Source organism: Recurvomyces mirabilis (assembly GCF_035927965.1).
Source record: "Recurvomyces mirabilis strain CCFEE 5264 chromosome Unknown scaffold_2, whole genome shotgun sequence".
NCBI lineage: Eukaryota > Fungi > Ascomycota > Dothideomycetes > Mycosphaerellales > Teratosphaeriaceae > Recurvomyces > Recurvomyces mirabilis.
In genome coordinates this window covers 288,852-311,806 of record NW_027041936.1, presented here as the reverse complement: position 1 = coordinate 311,806, position 22,955 = coordinate 288,852, and the positions used below count along the sequence as shown (strand labels likewise).

The window sequence follows — 22,955 nt, the reverse complement described above, 5'->3', positions numbered from 1 at the left end:
CGGTTATGCTACTTTTGCAGGACTACTCTTCACGGCCACCTTCCAACCCGTAGCTGAACCGAAGCCGCCAACGTGTCACATTCAGGAGTTCAGCCCGCGATCAGCTGGAGCAGCATGGTGCCGTTCCGTGCTTGGCAAGGCCACTCCATCCCGCCACGAATGAAGCTTCTTGATCTTCTAAGTGAGCTGGGATACAGTGGCTTGAGAGCATGAATACATGTGTGGAGTACGGCCGATGCTATGCGCTGGAATGTGTATGGACTGGCCAGTGAGATGGTTGCCGGTGCTGCACAGAAGACCTCGACCCCATGTGGGCCCTTGAACATTACCGTCTCAATGTGTGCTCATGCCAGGGAGACTTTAAGTATGACTTGAATGAGTATCGAGAGCAGACCGCTCCTCGCTGTGCTAGGTGCGAACCCTTGCCTACGCCATGGCCCGGACATCTGGACACGGCTGAATGGCGTGCCCTCAGTATGTGTTGATCTGCATATGGTGGTAGCATCCAGCTGAGCTGCTTCCGTCCGATTCCTGACTCGATACAGAGATTGGCTCTTGCCCTCTCGTATTCTTGAACGTTGTTCATGGAACCCGGCATCTACAAATCGACATTGGTGGTCTAAGCACAAGACAAACACAGACGAATCGCCCCTACGGCACATAATGGCAATCGACACTTCGAGGCGACCACTGTTATAAAGACAAGTTGCGGACCACTCACTCATATCTAAGACTTTCCTCCTCTACTGAATCTCCACCGTCGTTACCATTCCTTCATCTTCACCACAACCACACTCGCTCAGACTCTCCTTACTCGACCGACAAGATGAGAGCCACTATCGCTGCCGCTCTTGCTTTCGGCCTCTGTGCCGTCGCAGCCCCGACTGCCGTCGATCGACGCGACTCCAGCTGGCCGTCCAACGACGGATGGCCTGTGTCATCATCGACCTCGAGCTCGATGTCTGTCCCAACGCCGACAGCTTCTAAGGTCCCGGTAAGAGTCCTCACTTCCACTGCGGCTCTCGTCATGCAAAATTTCTAACCTTCAGTAAGCCACCACCTCCAGCTTTGGCTCTTCCAGCTCCGCCTCCACCACCTCCTGCTCCAGCCCCGCCTGCTCCGCCTGCTGGCGGTGCGAACCCTCCTCCTAAAGACGGTGCGGCTCCTCCCCCTGCTGGTGGTGCGAAACCTCCCCCTGCTGGCGGCGCGGCTCCTCCCCCGGCTGGCGGCGCGAACCCTCCTCCTCCTGGCGGCGCGAACCCTCCTCCTGCTGGTGGTGCTAAATCTCCCCCTGCTGGTGGCGCGGCTCCTCCCCCTTCCGGTGGTAAAGCTGCTCCCCCCGCTGGTGGAAACGGCGGAGGTGAAGCTGCAGGTAACGGAGGAGGCTGGGGTGGATCCTCAGGATTCTCAGGATGGTAATTTGTCTCCTCTTCCCGAAGTCCTGATCACCGAGGATATTTCAGGAGGGAACGGGATTCTTGCGAGACGCACAGTGCAATGCGTGAGGTGCGCAACCATGTCGTCGAAGGATGGGGACTTGTCTCGAAGCGGGAGACACTGTACTTCACCACTTTGAGGCTTTTGATTTGGGAGTTTTCTTCTCTCGATTACACAATAGCTACTTAGCTATCCAAGTTTGCTTCAGTTGAACCAACGCTTGTCATCCGTTCGAACCATCGTCGCTGCTTATGATGCCCATCTGACCAAGCTCAAGTATGGCTGGCGCTTTCAGAGATCCTGCTAGCCATTGCTATGACCGTAATACGCACGGTGGGAGGCTGTGCTCGTGAACTCGACTCGATAATTCGTCGGCTTGGCCATAACTCGACCCCTAGAAGTACTTTCGATCATCTGCTGGTGACGCTGGTAGACCTCAATCGACCCCTTCTTCATCTCGGTGTCTTTAGCCCTGATTTCGAGCTGCAAGCTGCGCAAATTGAGACATCCAGGATAACACGAGGATTCTTTAGTAGGTACTCTCCCCTGGTACTTCTGTCCTTGTTTCGACGTAGTTGTTCATTATGTACTGAAGGCGCTACATGAATCCGTTGTCCGCACACCGTTGACTCCACTTTCACACCACAAAAACGATGTCGAACCTAGATCGTCGAAATGGCAAAAAGACGTGACAGCATGATGCTGCCGAAGATCGTAGAGACTGCCTCAACCTGGAATTGAACCAGGGATCTTCGCATGGTGGATTGATCCAGTGGACAGCAATACAAGTGCGACGCGTTACCACTGCGCTTCTCGGAGTTAGCTTCGTAGCACGACGATATTTGCCAACGATTCAAACTTACCCATTGAGGCTAATCATGGAAGTCGAAACTCAACATCTGATTTGACGAATCAATGCCACAATCTGTATCAATTTTTACTTATAATGCCTCAGGGTAGACGACCGAGGATAGCCCGACTGACCATGCCGGACCTCGAAGATGACATTCTCCTGGCTCTGCTGTTGGCATGTTCTTACATATCTACAGAACCGTCCCTCCTTACAAACTTGGATAAACGCCCAGACGGGACAGATAACACGACAGGTCGGAAAACGAATAATTGACCAGACGCATGATCGACGACCCAAGCCACACTCGGAACCGGCTGACAGTTGAACAGAAAGCTTGATCCAGCCAGAGCCGATGCTCCATCGTCATTGCATCAACAATCGCGAATGCGGATCCCTCCGGTCGTATCCTGTACGGTCACAACCCTGCTGACACGTCCGACTTCTACCTTCTCAAATGCCAATATGAGTAGCCATCACAACTTTCTCCTATGTCTTCCTTCCACTGAGCAGCGGATGCGCTGGGCGTTCCTGGATATCCGGCACGTTGTCTAGCCGATGAGCTCCGTTGTTTCCGTTTTATGCCATGGGATGTCTTTCCTGTGTTCATGAGCGTCGTGTATCGTGTTCACTAAGCTACAGTCCACGCCAACCATGTCTGATGATCCACAAGCAACAAGCAAACCACGAGCCCTGGCCGACCTGCACCTGAATGACCTACTTACTCAAGACCTGGCTACATCTTCTGAGGATGAGGGGACCGGTGCGCCGGGAGGACCAGAAGACGATGCTACAACAGCGATAGGTGTCAGTATTGGTCATGAGCAGACTCGCCTCAATTCTCCACGTACTCCAGCAGTCGAGAAAGCCCAGGCAATTGAGGAAGCAGGTGGATTCTTCGGCAGCAGCTTGGATGGCATAGCGGAAGCGGAGACGCCCGGAATCGAGCCACGAGGAGATGTGGGCGTCCTAGACGATGAGGAAAAGGATCGTGTGGATGCCACAGCGACAGTAAAGGGAGAAGAGGACAATGCAGCAGCACGGGGCAGGGAGGCGGTACATGAGCTGTCACGACGCGGGACACAGATCAGACTGCCTTCACCGTGGCGAGCACCAGAGAAGAAAAAGTCACTGCTACGCGACGGTCTATCTTCTTTCCATCGAAGAGGAGCGTCTGCCACAACAGAATCCACCCTCGATAGTTGGCAGCGATCTTTCATGTCAAGTCTCCCGTCCATGCCTCGACACTTTTCATTAAGCTCCCCATTCTCTACAAGCACCGATGCGAGCACCAATGACTCTACTGCGGTAAGAAGCGCAACTTCCGGCCCGCCATCATCTCTGCGTAACAGTGAACCTAGAAGGCTTGTACGCCAACGATCCGAAAGCGAGTCAATGGTAACGAACTTGGTCCGCGTGGAGTCGCCACGTGAAGAGGAAGAGGCCGAAGCCACGATCGGAGAACTGCCTACCAGGCCTCAACTCCGGCGTGTACGATCTCGACAATCTCAGCTCAGACGCTCAGCATCCGACACATCACTTATTACACATCGTACACTATCACGAGTATCATCCTTGGGCGACGACACGCGCTTCGAACATGTCTCAGAACAAGTCAACAGTCGGTTGAAAGCCATCAAAGACAGCTGGCAAGACTCAAATATCAAACTACCCAGCCTCGCGAGCTTCAAGCCAGACTTTTTGCGAGAACGTTCTGCTTCTTTCGGCAAGAAGGACGGCAACGACAGCAGTAGCATCATAACAGATGACGCCAAACCAGTTGATCCCATGACTCGCCAGCCCTGGCACTCCACCAAGAATGCCGTGGCCGACAGTACTAAACCCTCTACACATCCGCACTTCAGCCGCGCTCTCGCACAGCTTGAGGGTGATGTGGTGGTGCTGGGAGGCTACCGCGGCAGCATCCTTCGCTCCGCCGAGCCACCACATCGTCAACTCTGGGTGCCGGTGAAAGTAGGCCTGAACCTGCGAAAAGCTGACCTCGAACTCGGCATAAAAGAAGAAGACGATTACCGACCAAGTGATAAAGTGATAGCAGGAGGGATGCTAACACATATCGGGCCCGTGGACATCTCACGACGGCTCTTCAAACGATTACGAGGATGTCAGAATGCACATGAGAGGAGGCTGCGGGTGCATGATTATGGATATGATTGGCGCCTACATCCTCTATATCTGAGTCAAAAGCTGATCGAGTTCCTGGAAGGACTCCAGTGTAATCGTCCTGGTACGCCTAAAAGCAAACGCGGCGCGACTGTGATTGCTCACTCTCTTGGTGGCCTTGTCACCCGACATGCGGTCAATCAACGACCTGAGCTGTTCCGCGGTGTAGTGTACGCTGGCGTACCACATACATGCGTGAACATCCTCGGACCAATGCGGAATGGCGATGAAGTCTTGCTGAGTTCTCGGGTCCTGACGGCTCAAGTCAACTTCACGATCCGCACAAGCTTCGCGCTTCTGCCACTGGATGGAAGATGCTTTTTCGACAAGAATACCAAGGAGGAGTACCCAGTGGATTTCTTCGATCCGAATTATTGGATTGAGAACCGCTGGTCCCCGTGTGTGGGTCGACCACTACCACCTCTTACGGCGCCAGAAAAGCCCACAGGTCTCGCAGGCTACGTGAGCTCCATGACGAACGCATTGCCTAGTCTTCCGATTCCAGGCCGCAAGAACAGTCTCAACCAGTCCAAGGCGCCTTCAATAGCAACCGAGGCCGCATCTCAAGTCACTGAGCCCTCTAGTATGTCCAACGGACAATCCGCAGAAACGATGATGAACGGCAATATCGACCGCACCGGCCTCAATCGATCTCCAGATGCCGACACTTCCACTTCCGTCCGCACAGCCGTCACCATACCACGAGAAGAAGCAGTTGCATACCTCACACGCACCCTAGCCACAATCAAGAAGTTCAAGCAAGAACTCGCTTTTCAGCCCGCCCATGCGGCGAAGAACGCATACCCACCCATAGCCGTCATATACGGCAAGTCGACTCCCACGGTCTATGGTGCGAAAGTGAAGGGACGGGATGGCATCAAGCGTGCGGATGCATATGACGAGCTGGCTTTTGCATCTGGAGATGGTGTGGTCCTTGCGAAAGCGGCCATGGTTCCCGAGGGCTATACCACTGTGAGGAATGGCGTGGTGAGTAGTGAACGTGGTCATGTCACACTGTTGGGTGATCTCGAAGCGGTTGGGAAGTGTCTGAATGCCATCATCGGTGCGAGGAAACGTGGTTGGTAGTGGAAGTCCGTAGCTGTGTCGAACCAACCCGAAACTAGTCGTCTCGTTAGTGATCATAATCACTGAAATTGAAGTCAATGTTCGCGTACCTAATTCTCACCCACGCCATTTCAGACTGAAGTTCGTCATGTCAAAACAAGCACGAACTGTTTAGCCCATGAACGCCCGCCTGAGCACACTCTGCTTCCTCTTCATCTGCTTCAACTCCTGGCACGCAACATCCATGCTCGGCTTGCCTGCCGCTGAAGCAGTCTGAGGTCTCCGGTCAACATTCCGGTCCAGCTTCTCAGGATCCTGCTGGAAAGACTGCTGTCGATTGTGCTGAGGCCGAGTCTGAGGCTGATGCTGATACCGGTGCTCCTGAACAGCGGGCGCCGCGGCTGGCTGCTCAAAGGGTACATCGTCCACGTACGCCGCGTCCAGGAAACGATGATGCAGGAGCTTCGAAGCTGTAGCACGCTCTTCTGGCAGCCATTTGAAGATGCATCGGAGGAACTCGATGAGGTAGCCATGGGCGGCAGAGTCAGCCGTCTCGAGCGCGGTGTCGAGCTCGTTGTCGAAGTCTGATGGTCCTCGGCGATTGCTGTGTTTCCAGCTCCCATCGTCATTCCAGTAGTTTAGAGCGTACCTGCTCTGCACCAGTATCACTCTTGGAGGTGGGCCCATTAGTGCCTGCATTTGCGCGAGTTGCATAGTCGGTGACCAATCTCCATCGCTATCATAGACTGTCAAGAGCAAGCGATGAGACATCATCGAGAAAGCCATTTGGCTGAAAGCCCAGAGGTCCAGACCAGTATTCAGTGGCATGCCTACGATCGATTCTGGAGATCGGAAAGGCTCAGGTCCCACAAGTCGTGGTGGAAGTCCGTATCGACCGTCTTTGATGATTTGTGCTTCGCTGAAGTCGCCCAATACTGGTCGTCCGAGAGACATCTCCTGACTCGAGAGCAGATCCGTAAACTTGACCGACTTGTAGACGATGTTATTGCTCTGCCCATCGTGCTTACCAGCCGGTTTCTGTCTTGCCAATCGTTCAGCGAACAGAGCACAGCATCGTTGGCTCGCTGGGAAGAAGATGTTGTCCTTCTTGATATCAGTGTGTACGATTCCAGCCTCAGTGTGTAAGAAGTCCATGGCTTTGAGAATGTTCTTAAGAACATCTTTGGTCAGGTTGATCGGCAGTCGACTACCTGGGTAGATTCTTTCCAGATCTTGCAGATGCAAACCAGCAACATCGAAAACAAAGCATGGGTGTTCTGCTCCTGAAGGTCCCATCAAGTCGAATCGTTCCAGAATTTCACGGATGAACCGCACGCCTTCGTGAGTGGTTTCCATGCCGGAGAGCCGGCTGTAGGCCTTCCATTCCAATCGTTGCTGAACGTGTCGACTTCCATCGGCAGCAAGTTGGACTGTGCATACCTTCACTGCTACGTAGCGTTTTGTTCTGAAGTGCAGTGTTAGTGGTGATCACCATTGTTGCAGATTAATGCTCGGACACGCACAATTGATCTTTGCAGAACCAGACTGTCGAGCCACTTCCCCAGCCAAGTTTTGCGAGCACTTCATATCGGCTTTGCAAGGTCATGCCAATCAGAACAGGGTAGAACTCTCGTCGTTGGTAGTCCCCTGCTGTTTCCTCCTCCAGATTCTTCATCGATTCCACAGGTTGAAGTTGCCTTAAGGCTTTGCGAACTCCACCATCGCCGTTCTGCTTTCGCAGCCGCGAGGTCATCGATCGCATGATAGACATGGCTGGTGTCGTCGTACCCGGTCGTCAAAGTAGATGATGTCCGTGTCTCTCTGCGGGCAGCAGAGGATGACACTATAAATGTCCGCAGGAGTCCGACACTCAGGAGTTCGCAATCCCCGGTCCAGACGGAGCAATCTGATAGTGCAAAGTCTCTCCTGCGTGGCAGATGTGCTTGGTACCCGCCAAGTATTTCAAACGAATTACAGCTGTGCAAGACTAGACGAAAGGGAGGAACTCTGTCAATTGAGTGTGGTTGTCGATCACAAAACCGTCAGGAACACCACGCGACAGCACACCACGTTCCTGGCCAAAGTACTTAACGTGTGATCGGCACTCGCTTCATGATTGCATGCGGGATCGTGCATATCCTGTAACAAGCACTATACAGATTAAGGCCACGGCGCGATGGCGATTCGAGGCGTTTGAGGCGTTCCAGGCGTTGGTGGCGGGCGGCTTACGTTGGGTCCCTCGGTCCCTTCGGCGAGCCCCTGTCACTTCGCCCTCTCACTGCGCTAGAAATAGGCACGTTTGATGTGTCTATAGTAATAATAGCAAGCTGTATTATTCATGCTTTCTTTTCTTCGGCGTCGACGAGAGAGGCTGTTTCGAGAGAGGTCCGAATGTATCCTGCGGCCGCTTATTAGGAGTTATGCTGCACACCGAGACGTCCGCGTGGCATCGCACAACCCCTTGTGTTTTGATGCAAGATCTGGGTCGCGGTCAACCGACTATCTCCCCGCGGCTGGATGAAACGTTTTCAAGGCTGCAATCGTGTCAGATCAGGATAACGCAGAGCTCAGGAGAAAAAGACTGGAGAACGCCGAGACCAACTCCACGCGGCAGTCTTACATTAAGATTCTGTGATCTGCAGGTGCGAGCCGCATCGAGAACCTCGGTCTGTGCTATCGTGCATATTGTTGCGATTGGGGAGCGACACTCCAAAAGCAGTCCTTCATGGTGAGATTGCCGAGCAATGATCTGTACTGTATGATCTAGCCAAGACGTCTTGTCTGGCTCATTGTGGTACAGTAAGAGAGATTAACGCGATCTTCAGCTGTGGTTGTTCGAAGCCACGACACGAGGGATAGCGCATAACCTTTCATTTATGGTTGACCGCTCAGCTTCTAGTTGGAAGCTGTCAATGGTGATGGGAGTAAGGGAGAGGCATCTCGGGAACAATCTGGATACGAAGCATACACTCATATCAGAAACGGACCGTACCACGACTGACACCTGTGGATACCCAACCAAATCATCATCCCTCTCGCTTTCGACAAATCTATCAAGATAGTGCAGCAGGCAGACTGGCTATCCCGGAATCAGTAAGCGTATCGCAAGATCGTCTCGTCTTCAGTCTGCCTCAGCCTGTTGTTCAGCTTCTTCAACCACACCTTCATGACCCAAGCAGCGCCAGCGGCAGCGATCGAAAAACCGGCACTCGACGCCATCGCGATAGCATACCGTGGCGCGTCCGACTTTGGCCAGAGGTACTGTAGGGTGAGGTGTCATTTTATGATGCCACACGACTGCAGGATGTACGTACGGGAGTCCAAATGAAGCTTGCATTGGCAATAGTGTTGACGATCGCCAGAGCACTGGCTTTCTTCTCCTTCGTCTGCCCGCATGTGCTGCTGACCCAGCCTAAGATGATACTATTGACAGCATATGTACCGATGGCGAAGACACACATCGAGAAGTACCTGGCTCCAGTGTTGAGCGTTGCACAGCCAAGGACGAATCCAAAGACGGCTACGGCTTTAGCCGCGGTAATATGCCATGTACGCTCGTTGAAGCGTCCACTAGACCATGACCAGGCAATGCTGATGAAACCAGCAATGAGATATGGTGGGCAAGTAAGCACAAGGGTGATGGTGTCCGTGAAGCCCAGAGTCTCAACGGCGGTCGGGAAGAAGTTCTTGAAGCCGTTCGCCGCCAGGTGCATATGCTGCATGAAGGCGAACAACCAGACCTTGGGATCGGAGGCGGCTTCTTTTAGGCCAGCGACTGTGCTGGTCTTCGACTTCCCACCAACCGTGTCGGACACTATACGGCCATTGGCAAGCTCGCGCTCTTCTATTGTAAGCCACCAGGTCTGTGTAGGGTCGTTGGGTAGTACGAAAGCTGATGCCACGGCGATCACGAAAGTGATGATGCCGAGCAGGATGAACAGCCTTTGATCGATCAGAAGTCGCATCTTTGCATATCATGGATGTCAAACATACCATCTCCAACCCTCCACCCCGGCAAGTCCGTCCATGCCACTGAAGATGCCAGCAGCGATGAGACCGGCAAAGGCTGTTGCAAGGATGTTGCCAGTATACAAGATCGAAATGCGAGTAGCGATCTCCTTACGGGTATAGAAGATGCTAAGAATGTACTAATCATGACTCCAGTCAGCTCAACCGAATACAGATGAATGCCACGAGAACATACCAAAGCACCAGGATAGTACGGAGCCTCAGTAACTCCCAAGAAGAATCTCGTCAACAATAGCCCAGTGAAGTTCTGGCTCAGCGCCGTCATCGATGACACGATGGCCCACAGCGCCATGAAGCCTGCCATGTACCAGCTAGGTCGCACGCGAGTCAGAAGCATGTTGGATGGCACTTGGCCCAGGATGTAGCCGACGAAGAGGGTCGAGATGCAAGTATTGTACTGTGAGCCTTCAAGTCCTAGGTCGTCTTCCATGCCGTTCAAGCGGGCGAGTGCGATTGCGTTGCGATCGAGATAGTTCAGCCAGTACATGATCCATAGCCTGAGGGTCAGTCAGTTTGATCGAGGACTCGGGATATGTCTAGAGCGAAGCTCAACTTACATCGGCATGATCCACCGATCCAGCTTCTTCACTAGAGCTATTTCCCTTGGATCGGTCTTCTCATGGGCACCTGAATAATCAAAGCCAGCGACCTGTTTCTTTTCAAGATCATCGCCATCGATGGTAGATGCATTAGTGACTGTCTGATGCAACTTATCGTCGGGCGCGTATGTGGTCGGCTGTTCAACATGAACTGCATGCTCCTGCTTGAGGTCCGTCATGGTTGGCTTGGAACTGCGTCGACTCTTGGACACTAGCCTTGAATGAAGGCAACAAGACGATCTGAATGTCTAAGACAAAGCGGCCTGCAGGATAGGAATCTTTCGGGCGGCGTTTTGTGATCTTATGTGCCACCTGAACTGGATCAGAATGCACAGCTTCAGTAACACGAGAAGTCGCGCACTATCAATGCCTTGAAGCTGAGTTTCACAGTCCCGACTCCAGGAACTCTGACAAGCCCTGGCATTGTTCCTACCGAAGCTATGCCGTAGCGATATGGTAGGGTCTCCAACATCCAAGATCGTGACAAGGGGAAATCAAGCACAGGCGCCCCAAAGACGTGCTGTGTCGTGTCCATGCCAATGCAGCTACGGGTAATCCAGGCCTAGCTGCGCCCTCTTCTCGTTGGGGTGATCATCGGTGGATACCGGATGCCACGCGATGCCCAAGAACTTCTCCGCATTTGGCAGGCACGCCAAGCAACTTTGTGCGCGATACTGTATTGTGGAATCGAAGACGTACAATGTGCTCAACATCGATAGTCCCTTGTGGATCTATCTTGTAAGCACAAGATTCGAAGCGGATCTCTCCGTATCCAAAGATGGTGACAGTTTCTGGTTCGCCGCCGACGGTATCGACTTCGAAGCTCGCGCCAGCCAGCTGACACTAATTGTGAATGAGTGAGCCACCGAGAATGCTTCGAATCGGTCAAGAGCGCAGCTTTTGCTACCGTTTACACACACACACACACACACACACACACAGGCGGTGCTTTGCTATCTGATGCCGCGATTATAAAGTAATGAGTCTGGCGACGGCATGCGAACTTCCTCATCCAGATGCTCCCGAGCGTTGTGTGAGTTTCAGATCAATTTGGAAGTGCTATTACGAAAGCACGCTCGTCCTGGTTTAGGCATGTCAGAGCCTGTGAGCTTACCCACTCGCTCGAATGTGGAAATGTCTGCTCTGATCGTTCGGAGGATTAGGCCGTAGTATAGATGGTAGTTCTTACCCGAAATCTGTTCTACGTCTTCGTAGAACAATGCAAGTGAACATTTCGAGTGGTAAATGATCGTCCAGGTGAGATGTTACCATGATTTCGTCGAACGGGAACATGTCCGATCGGAAATAATCCGCGTATATCCCCTCTCGTCTATGTGGCCTGGAGGAGATCGTGCCCGTGGCGAGTGGGGCTGAGATTTCTAGAAATGTGGTCAATGGAGTTGCGTCTTCATTGTGTCTGGCCTGGCCGTCATGGTACCGCAGAAGCGTAGCCAAAGGCTCGCAGTGATCGTAATTGTAAGATGCCACATTGCGAGCCATTGATGCCCACGACCAAGATGGTGCCAGATGAAGCTTGTTGCGTCCCTTGTGCGCGGACCTCCAGAGTAAGGAGCTCACCATGTCCTCTACCCAGTGCCCTGCTATGTACACCATGTCTGGGGACAGCGATTGCAATGCAGCGACATAGCTGCCGATGGCAGGCAAACGGTCTTGAGGCCGGCTCAGATTACAGTTTGTGTAATCCATGACAGTGTCGTAGAAAGCTTCTCTCAAAGCAGCCTGGTCCTCTGGCGATGGTCGGTGCTGCAACGCTGATAGTAGACCCCGCTGGGGGCCTGTAGACACTCCGCTCTCTACTTCAGTGACATGACCGCACTGCCAAATCATTGCTTCCTGGGTGAATTAGAGCACACGCTTCGAGAGGAGCCTTTCCTATACAGCCCATGCACGCGAGGTCAATGGGTCGTAACGCAAGGCGCCGCATTCTGAGTGATGGAGGCTCCGAGCGGCGCCTCCCCGGTCTGAGGTCAGGTAGATGGGGTAAAAGACGTCTGCATGGGACAAGGCGCCAACATGGACGTGCGTAAAACCGTCAAGACCTCGCTCGTGAAGGAAGCCATCGAAGGGACTCGAAGCACTTGAAGCGCATATAGTCAGGTAAGCGTTTCCGTAGATATGATGCATTTGGTCGCTTTGCGCTTTCCAGTCCATGGCATCGTTTTGAACTATGCAAAACGCATCTATCCAGAGGTACCGCACCCTCAATTGACGGGCCATCCAGACAACATCTCGATAGGTCTGCGGTAATTTGTGTTCATCGATAGATTTCTGAAAGTCTTCTAGGTTACCAGCTAGCAGTTTCACATCATCATATCCGCCCCAGCAATAACTAAGCGTAAGGTAATACGCTCTTTCCTCCGTGCGCGATCTGTGGAGACGCAAAGCAGGAGATTTAGGCGTGCCGACATCGATAACTCTGGCTGGAAGACTTAGCAGCCCATGTCTTGTGCATGACTCATGCTGCTCGCAAGCTTTCAGCCAGTCGCGCAACCTCTGCTGCGCCGATGAATCCTTCGCATGCTCGGAGGAGAATCGTAGCAAGTGAGGATATGAGGCAGATCGAGATTCTCTGTGATCTGATGGAGCTGTTAGCGTATCCTTGTCAACAGGTCTACGAGCCCCTATACCTAGCATTGGAGCTAGCGAGAAGCTTGCCACATATTCGAGAGCAGAAGATGTCCCCACTGGGCTAACGAAAAGATTTAAAGTGTGCTCGCGATACTCGTGCATGCCAGGATCGCTGTCATTGTGGGAATAGAATAATAGCTTAGGCGTTTTCTCAAGGTTATTCTTCACTTCGTCGACTTTGACCGCCCTTTTGAGCCGCGTGCGAATGAAATCACAGAAACGGCATGAAGTTTCGCCCGGTCCCAGATCTTCTGCCAGATGATTGTACTTCAGGAATAATGTCTCTACGTATGTCGGGTCTGCCTTGTCGGTCTTAGCACGCTGCCGCATGCGTGAGGCGGCTTCTACTACTTCTCCAATGAAGCCAGATCGCAGACACCCTACACATGGATGTTCAGCTTGGTCCGCGGTCCCGAATGCATATGTTAAGGTCTTCATTGGTGGCACAATCTGATCTGGTCCACAGCCGAAGACTAGTTCGAAGTCTGATGGCATTGTGAGTTGTGTTGAAGTTGATCGTAGGACGCTACCTCGAGTTTTCGATGGAAACGAGAAATCAACTGTTGAGCTGACTGACGAGGCTGTGGTCGCTCACCAGTCGAGCCTTCCAGCGCATCATGTGCATCTTTGCCTCTGTCTTCCAGCCCGGCCTCATATTCTCCGCCCCGTCAACCAGGGCACTCGTACCGCTAGTGTCGTTATCATGCTACTACCGGCATTCGGCTTTGCCGTTGCAAGAGCCGCGGACATCGTCAGGAATGTCATGTAGATCGTGTAGTTGAAAATGCCGCAGCGCAGCTTTGATGCATCTTATTACTTCTTTGCGGAGCGGACCAGTTCCGCAGTGGCGCCCTCCTCCACAGATGTGTAGGTGGCATTTGCATGTGCGTGGAATTATCATAGACCTAGTTCATGATCTCGAAATAATCACAGCTTTCCATTCACGCACCACTAGAGGCGAGCGTTGATCGTTCGCCACAACACTCCCTCGACCACACACTTGACACTGAGCTAGGACAGCCTCTCTGACTCTCCGGCCCTGGCCCAAACAACTGCACAATGTCCTCCGAGTACAACTACGATGCGGATGCGCAGTTCTTCCCTTTCTTCGTCTTGACCATAACGTCTCTCACAACGATCCCCTTGACATACACCCTACTCCGCGCCCCTTCAGACGGTGCCACCACCTCGAAGAGAGCTGCACATATCAATTCCGAATACCAACCAGACAACTCGGACATAATCGACACCCAACGCGCCAAGCAAAAACGCAAAGAACTCCGCCTCAAACGCATCCTCTTCGCCGTCTCAGGATGGCTAACTATAGCCTGGATGGTCTACCTCATGGCCGTGACTGCACGTGCCCAACCCAAGATTTGGAATCCCTACGATATCCTCGATGTCGGCCTCAGTGCGAGCGAGAAGCAGATCAATAGCCGATATCGCAGATTGTCGGTAACGATGCATCCTGATAAGCGGCAGCCAAACCCTGCGCTCAATGAGACGAGCGAGAGTGTGAATGATCAGTGGGTCGAGATTGTGAAGGCGTACAAGGCTTTGACGGACGAGGAGGTGAGAAATAATTATGTGCAGTATGGCAATCCGGATGGGAAGCAGTCGACTAGTTTCGGCATTGCGCTGCCGCAGTTTTTGGTTGCCGAGGGAAGTGGAAAGTATGTGCTGGTTCTCTATGGTTTGCTGCTGGGTATTGGTCTGCCGTGGCTGGTTGGGAAGTGGTGGTATGGTATGCAGAAGCTTACTAAGGAGAAGGTGCTGATCACAACGGCTGGGAACATGTTCAGGGAGTTCAAGGAGCGCATGGATGAGGGTGATGTTGTGGCTGCGGTCAGCAGTGCTATGGAGTACAAGGAGATTCTGAGTGGTGCGAATGCAGATGCTGGACTGGGGAAGCTGGAGAAGAAGCTGCAGGCTGCGGACAGCTCGGAGACGGGTATGCTGGCCAAGGACAAGAGGAAGCTGGAGGAGTCTGAGGAGGCAGCTAGACGCAAGACATTGGCTCTTATCTGGGCATATCTCTCAAGACTGGAGCTGGATGACAAGAGCCTTGAGGCTGAGAAGTACGAGCTGGCTCCTACGACTCTACAGATGAATGAGGCTTTCGTTTCAATCTCTTTAGCATATGGCTTCACATCGCCAGTCTTGGCCTCGTACCATCTAAGCCAAAGTTTAGTGCAAGCAGTAGCGCCAGGCACAGATCGCCTGCCGCTCATGCAGCTGCCACACTTCACGCCCAGTACCGTGCAAACCATCGAGCAAAAGACGGTCGCGGGTGCCAAGAAAGAACACCTGACCATCCAAAACTTTATGGCACTACCAGCCGAACAACGACAAGCGCTGGCCACAGCAGCCGGTCTCTCGAAGAACCACCTGAGCGCGGCAGAAAGTGTGGCAAAACAACTTCCTCTCCTCAAAATCGAGAAGGCATTCTTCAAGGTTCAGGGTGAAAAGCACCTACTACCATCTTCACTGGTACAGTTCGTGGTCAAGGCACGCTTCATTCCACCCGGCACACCCGCCTCTGCGATCCCACCTCTCAAGGACTCTGATCTCCAGGACATCGACCCAGCCGAAGGCGACATTGAAGCGCAAAAGAAAGAAATCGAGCAACATCCTATACCCTTCGCGCACGCCCCTTACCTGGCCAAAGACCGGAGTCCACGCTGGCATATCTTCTTGGCCGATAACAGACAAGGCAAGATTGCCGTACCGCCTTTCACCTTCAGCACATTTGATAAGATGGCTTTCGAGGACGATGGGAAGGGGAGTCTGAAACCCACTTTCGAGGTCGTGACCTTGAAGATGCAATTCCAGGCTCCGCCGCAAGCGGGAGAGTATAGATTTCAAATGAATGTCATTTGCGACAGCTATATTGGTTTCGATCACAAGCAGGATGCTATAATGGATATCGCCGACCCGGCCTCGATCCCTGCGGACGTGGAGGAAGTCGCGGAAGACGACATCTCTGAGCCCGAGGAGGATAGTATTGCGGGACAGATGGCTAGTTTGCGAGGACAGCCGACGAGTGATCCGGCGGAAAGGGAGGCGAAGGAGGCTGCGAGGGCGGAGAGGCAGAGGAGGAGGGATGAGCAGAGGAAGGCTATACAGGCTAAGGGTGGGAAGGAGGGTGAGGGTGAGGAGAGCGATTATGAGAGTGGGACTGATGAGGATGAGGAGAGTGTGTCTGAGACGGACACGGAGACGGATTCGGATGAGGAAGCTGCTAAGAAGAAGGGTGCTTGGTGGTGAAACAAATTAGTGACAGCTATATGGGTCAACAGTGGGTCGGTAGACTTTTGGTCGCTGCGGTGGCTGGTGTACATGCGTTCTAGCCGTCCATCATATTTCTATCCAAGTTGTTGTTCAAGGGTGTGTCGCCACAAGTCCTTCTATCCAGGTCTGGTCTCCCGAATCACCCAAGCGCCTTCGCTAAGCAAGCACAGAAGCAGCTACATCATCCCATCCTCGTCGAAATCGACGCCATTGAACAATCCGAGTACCACGTCGAGCATTGCGCCCTTCAACTTCGCAGCCTCCGTCGTCCTGTCGTCCTCGCCTTCCACTCCCCCAAATATCCTCCGCTCGCGATCTGCAGCCGTCTCGAATCTATGGCGTGGACTTGTACATGATGTTGCGTAAGACCAATTTACCGATCGTGTTGCTGGTATAGCGGAGCTACCATGTGATAGAAGTGGTGCAGGTTGAATAGGTGATGGCTCCAGCTCTAACGTTCTTCGTCCTGAACGCATGGAGTGGTGGCGTGTACGCTTGCGATTGTGCTTTTGTCCCATGTCGTCTATATTGGTATTGTGAAATTTTTTAGTGGAAATGTGCTTGAGAGGGATGCGGGTGCAAGTACTTATCCTTTGGCTATATATGGATTTTCACTGGTAGATAGTCGTGTCATCCCGACTCATATCTTAGTCTTCCGACTTCGCTGGTCAGGTCACAAGACTCATGATGAGATCTTTCGCTGGGCGTGGTTGTCGTACGGGTCTTGAAGCCTGATATGTGAGTCATTCGGGGTGGAGCATGAGCCAAAGCGGTGGCGAAAGCGATGCACGGGCCATGCTGCTGTGAGAGCTCATTCTCGACCGTCTGAACAATTACTACATTCTTCACCTCATCGAGTCATCACCCACCTTGACAAGCCATGTCGCATCGTGATGAATCTAGCACGCAGTCTATCTGAGTACGATACCTATGGACAGTAAAGAGACCTGTCATCCCGCAAGCGCCCAGCCCCAAACCGTGGACCAATAACTCGGCTTCGCTATCCAAAACCTCAACACCCGCAAGCGCTGTACAACCCCTCGAACATACGTCTCTCGTTTCAAGGACATCATGGCCACCAACCACGATGCTCATGAAGACGCTTTTTACACATCACTCTAGCCGGATACTTACTGGCCGAATCGTTGGCAATGACCTCTGGCCTCCAGATAGGTTGGATGACACTTCAGGCTTACGGTCTCGCTGTGCTATGCACTAGTGACCTCTCGGAAGACCGCCTGCTGTATGCGGGGTCAGGTGCAGTATCACGCTTGTGAGATATATCGTGGGCGTCTAGATATAGTGTGGGATGAAGTGCTTAGCGATGGTAGGTGGGATTTCCTCTTACAATTGTCCAGGTAGGTGAAGGGTCAAGTATACAAGGCTCGCACCCGACCAAGACACCAGAGGGCCTCTCACCTGCGTCTGTCCGTCGGTCGTGGTCACCTCACAGACTACCCAGTACCCTCCTTTTTTCGAGCAACAGTCCTACCCACGTTCCTTACCTCCACCTTCGATCAAGATGGCCACCAAACTACGCATGCCCACACTCGCCTTCGCGGCGTTATCCATCTGCCTCAATCTCGCCATCATCGGCTGTGCAGGCCAGACGATAAACTTCTTCGTTACCGAGCAGAAGATTAATGTCTGGTTATTACCCATCTGGCCTAATCACTTCGATACACGCGAGCTACAGGCCTTGATCGGGACATCGGCGGCCATTCTGGTGCTTAATGTTGTGCTTGCTATATCATTGTTCGTGAAGAAGGTCAGTTGGTATTGCATCTTGTGGAGCTCTGGCCATGGCTGACCGATGAAGCAGCTCCCAGCAAATGTCATCGTTCTCGCCACCTCGATCCTAAGCGTTGTTTGCTCACTTATCGCTATCATTTTCCCGACTATCGTGAACGGTCAAGCACCTGGGAGAGATACTCTTCAAACCTGGACCTGTCGATGGAGCAGCACTTCTATCAACCGTGGCCAAGGTCCACCATCAGGCTTCGATACTATCTGCCATGAAACAGTACGTCCTCGCACCGCCTCCCAAGATCCACAACACTAACTAGTCGTGCAGCGCTTCGCCTTCTACACAACAATCCCCGTCTTCATCCTGCAGCTCCTGCTCCTCTTCCTCGCACTCTACACCCTCGCCACAGCTCGTTCGAGCACTAGAGAAAGGGGAGTCGTGTCGGATGTGGAGAAGAGTCAAAGTCAGCATGAATTGGGTGAGGTGAGGAATCATAGCTTCGATACGAAGAACAGTGGAAGTCCGCAGAGTAGGCAGGAGGGGGTTATGGGAGCTAAGGGTGTTTCTTTCGCTTAGGGCAGGCGAGATCTCTTAGGAGCATATAAAGTTGAGACGGGAAGGTACTAGGGCTTTGATACTGCCAGACATTTGGTTCGTGATACTGTATACTACGCGATGAGCGTACTGCGTAGTGTGTATTCACGATCATATTTTAGTCCATTACATTTGCCTAATCATGATCAGACGGTTGCATGTGGATGGACCCTGAAAGGGAAGTGGCATTGGCGGCAACTTTTTTGGGAACAGCTGGCACATGCTAAAATCATCACTTTATCAGATGGAAACATTAATGCTAGCGTATGGACTGTAAGGACACATTGCCACGCTCGTGATTACCACGTTTCACCGTTTGATCTATAGACACTTGTTCAAGACTCGACGACTTGTTCACTCAATGTCGTCCTAATCCTAATCTCCTCACCACCCTATCACCTCAAGCTTCGGTGAAGCACACGACAACCCACCCACCCACACGGACAGACATACACACAATGCTACCTCCCGGCCGCCGGCGAGCCAACGCCATATTCTCCCTCCCTCCCCTCCTCCTCCTCACCCTCCTCGCCCTCCTCATCCCAACCACCCACGCCGCCGGCTCAGTCCTCGGCGTCGACTTCGGCACCGCCTTCCTCAAAGCCGCCCTGGTCAAACCCGGCATCCCCCTCGAAATCGTCTTAACAAAAGACTCCAAGCGCAAAGAAGCTGCCTCCATAGCCTTCAAACCCACCCGAGGTGCCAAGAACGAGATCCTCGCCGAAGCAGGAGTCTACCCGGAACGAGCATATGGCGGTGATTCATTAGCGATACAGGGGAGGTTTCCGGGTGAAGTCTTCCCGAATTTGAAGAGTCTGCTTGGTCTGGAGTGGACGGAGACGAGGGGGTGGGATTATGCGGTCGATGTGTATACTTCTCGATATCCCGCTGTGCAGGCACGGCAGGATCAGGAGGCTGGAACGGTCCTAGTGACCAGTTCTTCTTTCATCCCGTCAGAGGCGCAATGGAGTGTGGAGGAGCTGTTGGCGATGGAGTTGGCGAGCATCAAACGGAATGCCGAGAGCATGGCTGGCAAAGGTTCGTCTGTGGAGGATGCTGTGATCACGATTCCGGGCTTCTATACGGCAGAGGAACGACGAGCTGTTCAACGAGCTGCGGAATTAGCGGGCCTGAATGTGAATGCTTTGATCACGGACGGTTTGGCGGTGGGCTTGGACTATGCGAAAAGCAGGACTTTTCCTGAGGTCAGTAAGGGTGAGAAGCCGGAATATCACGTAGTGTACGACATGGGTGCGGGATCTACCACCGCGACGCTGCTGAGAATGCAGAGTCGGAGTGTCAAGGATGTAGGGAGGTTCAACAAGACAGTACAAGAAGTCGCAGTCGTGGCTACAGGCTGGGACAAGACACTAGGAGGTGATGCGCTAAATCAGGTCGTTCTCGACGACTTCGTGCACAAACTGCTCACCAAGCCTGTGCTGAAGAGCCGGGGCACGAAGGCAGAGGAGATCACATCCAACGGCCGCGCCATGTCGAGGCTGTGGAAGGATGCGGAGAAAGCCCGGCAAGTCCTCTCAGCTAATGCGGAGACCAGCAGTTCGTTCGAGGAGATCTTACCAGAAATCGACTTCCGTGTCAAGCTCACCCGCACCGAATTCGAGACGTTGACTGAGTCCTTCCTCCCTCGCGTCACAGAACCGATCGAGAACGCTCTCTTTGCGGCGAAGCTGGAGATAAGCGACCTCACTTCCATCATCCTCCATGGTGGCGCGGTGAGGACGCCTTTCGTCCAGCGCAAGTTGGAAGAACTAGTTGGACCCGCGAACAAGAACCTCCTCCGCTCCAATGTCAACGCAGATGAGTCTTCGGTCTTCGGGGCTGCATTCAAAGGAGCTGGTCTCAGCCCTAGTTTCAAGGTCAAGGAGATCAGGGATTCGGACGTGGCTGGGTACGCAGCCGGGATGAAATTCCGCGAAGGTGGCGAAAGTGGGAAGGAGCGACGGCAGCAGATCTTTTCCGCGCAGAGTCCCGTCGGTAGCGGAGCGGCGGTAAAGCAGGTTACGTTCAAGGATAAGGAGGATTTCGAATTCTCCTTGTGGCAGAATGTTGAGGGTGGTGATAGGGCCGTGGTCGGTGTTGTGAGTTCGAACCTGACGGCTGGGGTGAAGAAGTTGCATAGTGATTTTGGTTGTGAGAAGGAAGATGTACAGACGAAGTTCTCCCTGAGGTTGAGTCCTGTTGATGGACTCCCGGAGGTCGTGGGCGGCAGTGTGAGCTGTGAAGTCGAGGGTGCAGTCAAGAAAGAAGGCGGCTCTGTCATCGACTCGGCGAAAGACTGGCTGGGTTTCGGAGGTAAGAAGGACCAGGAGCCGTTGAAAGATGGCGAGGAGGAAATTCCGGTTGAGGAGGTCGAGGCTGAGACTTCCACGTCTACGAAGAGCAGTAAGAGCAAATCTTCGAAGTCCACATCCTCTACTTCTGGCACCGCATCAGCTTCCAAGATCCTGGAAAAGCCGAAGAAGAGGACCGAGTCTATCCCTGTCGCTTTCACTACTTCCCCTCTCGGCCTCCCACAGCCCAAGCCCTCAGACCTCAAGCGCATGCGCGACCGACTAGCTGCCTTCGACCGCTCGGACAAAGCTCGTGTTTCGCGAGAGGAGGCCTTGAATGTGCTGGAGAGCTACACTTATTATGTCCGAGACTTCTTGGGCAACGATGACTACGTCGACGTTTCGACCGACACCATGCGCGAGGAGATCGGCAAGCTTCTGGGTACCACGAGATCGTTCATGGAGAACCCTGGTGATGTGACCAAGGCGACGGAAGCCGTGCTGAGGGAGAAGCTGGCCGGGTTGAAGGGGCTGGTGGAACCTATTAAGTCGCGACGAACGGAGAGTCTTGCGAGGCCGGAGAAGGTGGAGACGTTAAGGAAGAGTCTGGAGCAGACGAACTCGTTCATTGAGACGGTGAAGGGGAGCGTGGAACAAGCTGCCTTGGCATCTGCATCAGCGGCGTCTGCGAGTGAAGCTTCTGCGGCTGAGGCGAGCAGTAGTAGCTCTACTGAGACACCAGCTCCCTCATCAGCTTCAGGCGATGGCTTCGACGACCTAGAGGAACCCGAGACCTCCTCTTCCTCCTCGAGCGCAGCAGCAAAGGAGACGGAGATCCCAGCCTTCTCCCCATACACTTCGGAGGATGTCGAAGGCCTAGAATCCGCCTACACCTCAGCGAAGAAATGGCTCGAGGAGAAAGAAGCCGAGCAAGGTAAACTCAAATTACACGAGGAGCCTGTGCTGCTAGTCAAAGACATCGAGCGCGAAGCCCAGAAATTGAGCTCAGTGATGACGGATCTGGTATACAAGAAGATGCGATCGCAGCCTCCGCCTAAGAAATCTAGCTCCTCCAAGTCCAAGTCGGCGAAGCCTTCGAAGTCTAAGGCGGCGAAGAAGGGGAAGGGGAAGAGCTCGACGGCTGATGCCGGGCAGGAAGAGGCGACGGCGAGTTCGAGTGGGAAGGCGGCGAGGATTACGGTTGGGGCGGATGATGAGATGCCTACTGAGGAGGAGATTTTGAGGATGGTGAAGGAGGCGAGGGAGGAGGGGGCTGGGGGCCATGAGGAGTTGTAGATAATGTTATTTATTTTAGCGATATGGTAATTGGATATGCATAGATAGATCTGGTAGAAGCTTTACCAACCATTGCTTTGGATCGTGGATACTGGGGTCTGATGAGAAGAGAAGTGAACTGAAGTGTGAACGTCTATCGCCATGGTCGTAGCTTCCTCGATAGCCATCAATGTTGTTGCTGGCTGTATAATCGGAGGGCATGTACAGAATTAGCGACGACTTCCCTGTCGTCACGGATATCGAGGAAGTTTTGTTGGTCTGCCGCCATATAGAGGACTATGGTGGCGTCGCGGTCGACCCCGGCTTTCTAATTCTGCTCGCAGACACGTCAACGTCTAGAAGGAATGTAACCATTCGCCTCGTCCAGTACAGTGAAATGTAGCCATCAATCAATCCATCGTCATTTCTTTGTCCCCGATAGAGCAGTTTTCGACCTCACCCTACTCATATCCATGGCCATAAAGAAGAGGGCGCCCAAGATATGCTCTACTGATATCAAAAATGATCGTCTTGATCTCAAATTGACGGACGTAATAGAGCCGATCTCGCGCAATCGTCCTATCCGCTTAAAACTCGCAAAACGTGATTCTGACGTCGTCCTGAAGCCCAAAGTCGCACTAACTCATGGAAACTTCAAAAAGACGCCAGCGACTTGATAAACAAGCTCCTGCTTTACTGCCTGGACTGAGAATCGAACTCAGATTTCCGGATTTCATTCCCCGATCTTAGATCGAGTCATCTTATGAGACCAATGTACTAAACCGTTATACGATCCGGGCGACGATAACTGATTCATGATTCCCTATGAAGTCAAAATCAGTTATTATCCTCCAAAATTAACCCGAGGAGCTGCCGCTACTCCGGGCTACGTCGTCTGAAAAGATGAAGTGGATGCGTTAGGTATTACACGCACGAAGAGGATT

The 22,955-nt window shown here is 52.9% G+C and overlaps 8 protein-coding genes and 2 non-coding genes across 10 annotated transcripts; 5 read left to right on the top strand and 5 right to left on the bottom strand.

Moving 5' to 3' along the window:
• Nucleotides 1-826: 826 nt before the first annotated feature.
• Nucleotides 827-1,419, top strand: LTS14_000855 (uncharacterized protein; the record flags this gene model as incomplete). Its single annotated transcript, XM_064833564.1, has 2 exons — nt 827-994; nt 1,054-1,419. The coding sequence occupies 2 exons, from the start codon at nt 827-829 to the stop codon at nt 1,417-1,419; spliced, it is 534 nt and encodes a 177-aa protein (XP_064698525.1).
• Nucleotides 1,420-2,159: 740 nt separating this feature from the next.
• Nucleotides 2,160-2,257, bottom strand: LTS14_000854. Its single transcript has one exon. It is a non-coding gene; the product is annotated as a tRNA-Thr (tRNA).
• Nucleotides 2,258-2,941: 684 nt separating this feature from the next.
• Nucleotides 2,942-5,557, top strand: LTS14_000853 (uncharacterized protein; the record flags this gene model as incomplete). Its single annotated transcript, XM_064833563.1, has 1 exon — nt 2,942-5,557. One exon carries the CDS (start codon nt 2,942-2,944, stop codon nt 5,555-5,557), a length of 2,616 nt encoding a protein of 871 aa, XP_064698524.1.
• A 150-nt stretch (nt 5,558-5,707) lies between these two features.
• On the bottom strand, nt 5,708-7,307 carry LTS14_000852 (uncharacterized protein; the record flags this gene model as incomplete). The annotated part of the gene is made up of 2 exons (XM_064833562.1): nt 5,708-7,001; nt 7,060-7,307. 2 exons carry the CDS (start codon nt 7,305-7,307, stop codon nt 5,708-5,710), a joined length of 1,542 nt encoding a protein of 513 aa, XP_064698523.1.
• A 1,319-nt stretch (nt 7,308-8,626) lies between these two features.
• On the bottom strand, nt 8,627-10,343 carry LTS14_000851 (uncharacterized protein; the record flags this gene model as incomplete). Its single annotated transcript, XM_064833561.1, has 5 exons — nt 8,627-8,797; nt 8,851-9,478; nt 9,530-9,684; nt 9,741-10,062; nt 10,123-10,343. The coding sequence occupies 5 exons, from the start codon at nt 10,341-10,343 to the stop codon at nt 8,627-8,629; spliced, it is 1,497 nt and encodes a 498-aa protein (XP_064698522.1).
• Nucleotides 10,344-12,057: 1,714 nt separating this feature from the next.
• On the bottom strand, nt 12,058-13,308 carry LTS14_000850 (uncharacterized protein; the record flags this gene model as incomplete). The annotated part of the gene is made up of 2 exons (XM_064833560.1): nt 12,058-12,761; nt 12,813-13,308. 2 exons carry the CDS (start codon nt 13,306-13,308, stop codon nt 12,058-12,060), a joined length of 1,200 nt encoding a protein of 399 aa, XP_064698521.1.
• A 564-nt stretch (nt 13,309-13,872) lies between these two features.
• Nucleotides 13,873-16,080, top strand: SEC63 (secretory subunit; the record flags this gene model as incomplete). Its single annotated transcript, XM_064833559.1, has 1 exon — nt 13,873-16,080. The coding sequence occupies one exon, from the start codon at nt 13,873-13,875 to the stop codon at nt 16,078-16,080; it is 2,208 nt and encodes a 735-aa protein (XP_064698520.1).
• A 1,546-nt stretch (nt 16,081-17,626) lies between these two features.
• Nucleotides 17,627-18,427, top strand: LTS14_000848 (uncharacterized protein; the record flags this gene model as incomplete). The annotated part of the gene is made up of 3 exons (XM_064833558.1): nt 17,627-17,872; nt 17,927-18,127; nt 18,179-18,427. 3 exons carry the CDS (start codon nt 17,627-17,629, stop codon nt 18,425-18,427), a joined length of 696 nt encoding a protein of 231 aa, XP_064698519.1.
• Nucleotides 18,428-18,903: 476 nt separating this feature from the next.
• Nucleotides 18,904-22,032, top strand: LHS1 (lumenal Hsp70 protein; the record flags this gene model as incomplete). Its single annotated transcript, XM_064833557.1, has 1 exon — nt 18,904-22,032. The coding sequence occupies one exon, from the start codon at nt 18,904-18,906 to the stop codon at nt 22,030-22,032; it is 3,129 nt and encodes a 1,042-aa protein (XP_064698518.1).
• A 676-nt stretch (nt 22,033-22,708) lies between these two features.
• LTS14_000846 lies at nt 22,709-22,811 on the bottom strand. The gene has a single exon. It is a non-coding gene; the product is annotated as a tRNA-Met (tRNA).
• Nucleotides 22,812-22,955: the final 144 nt, after the last annotated feature.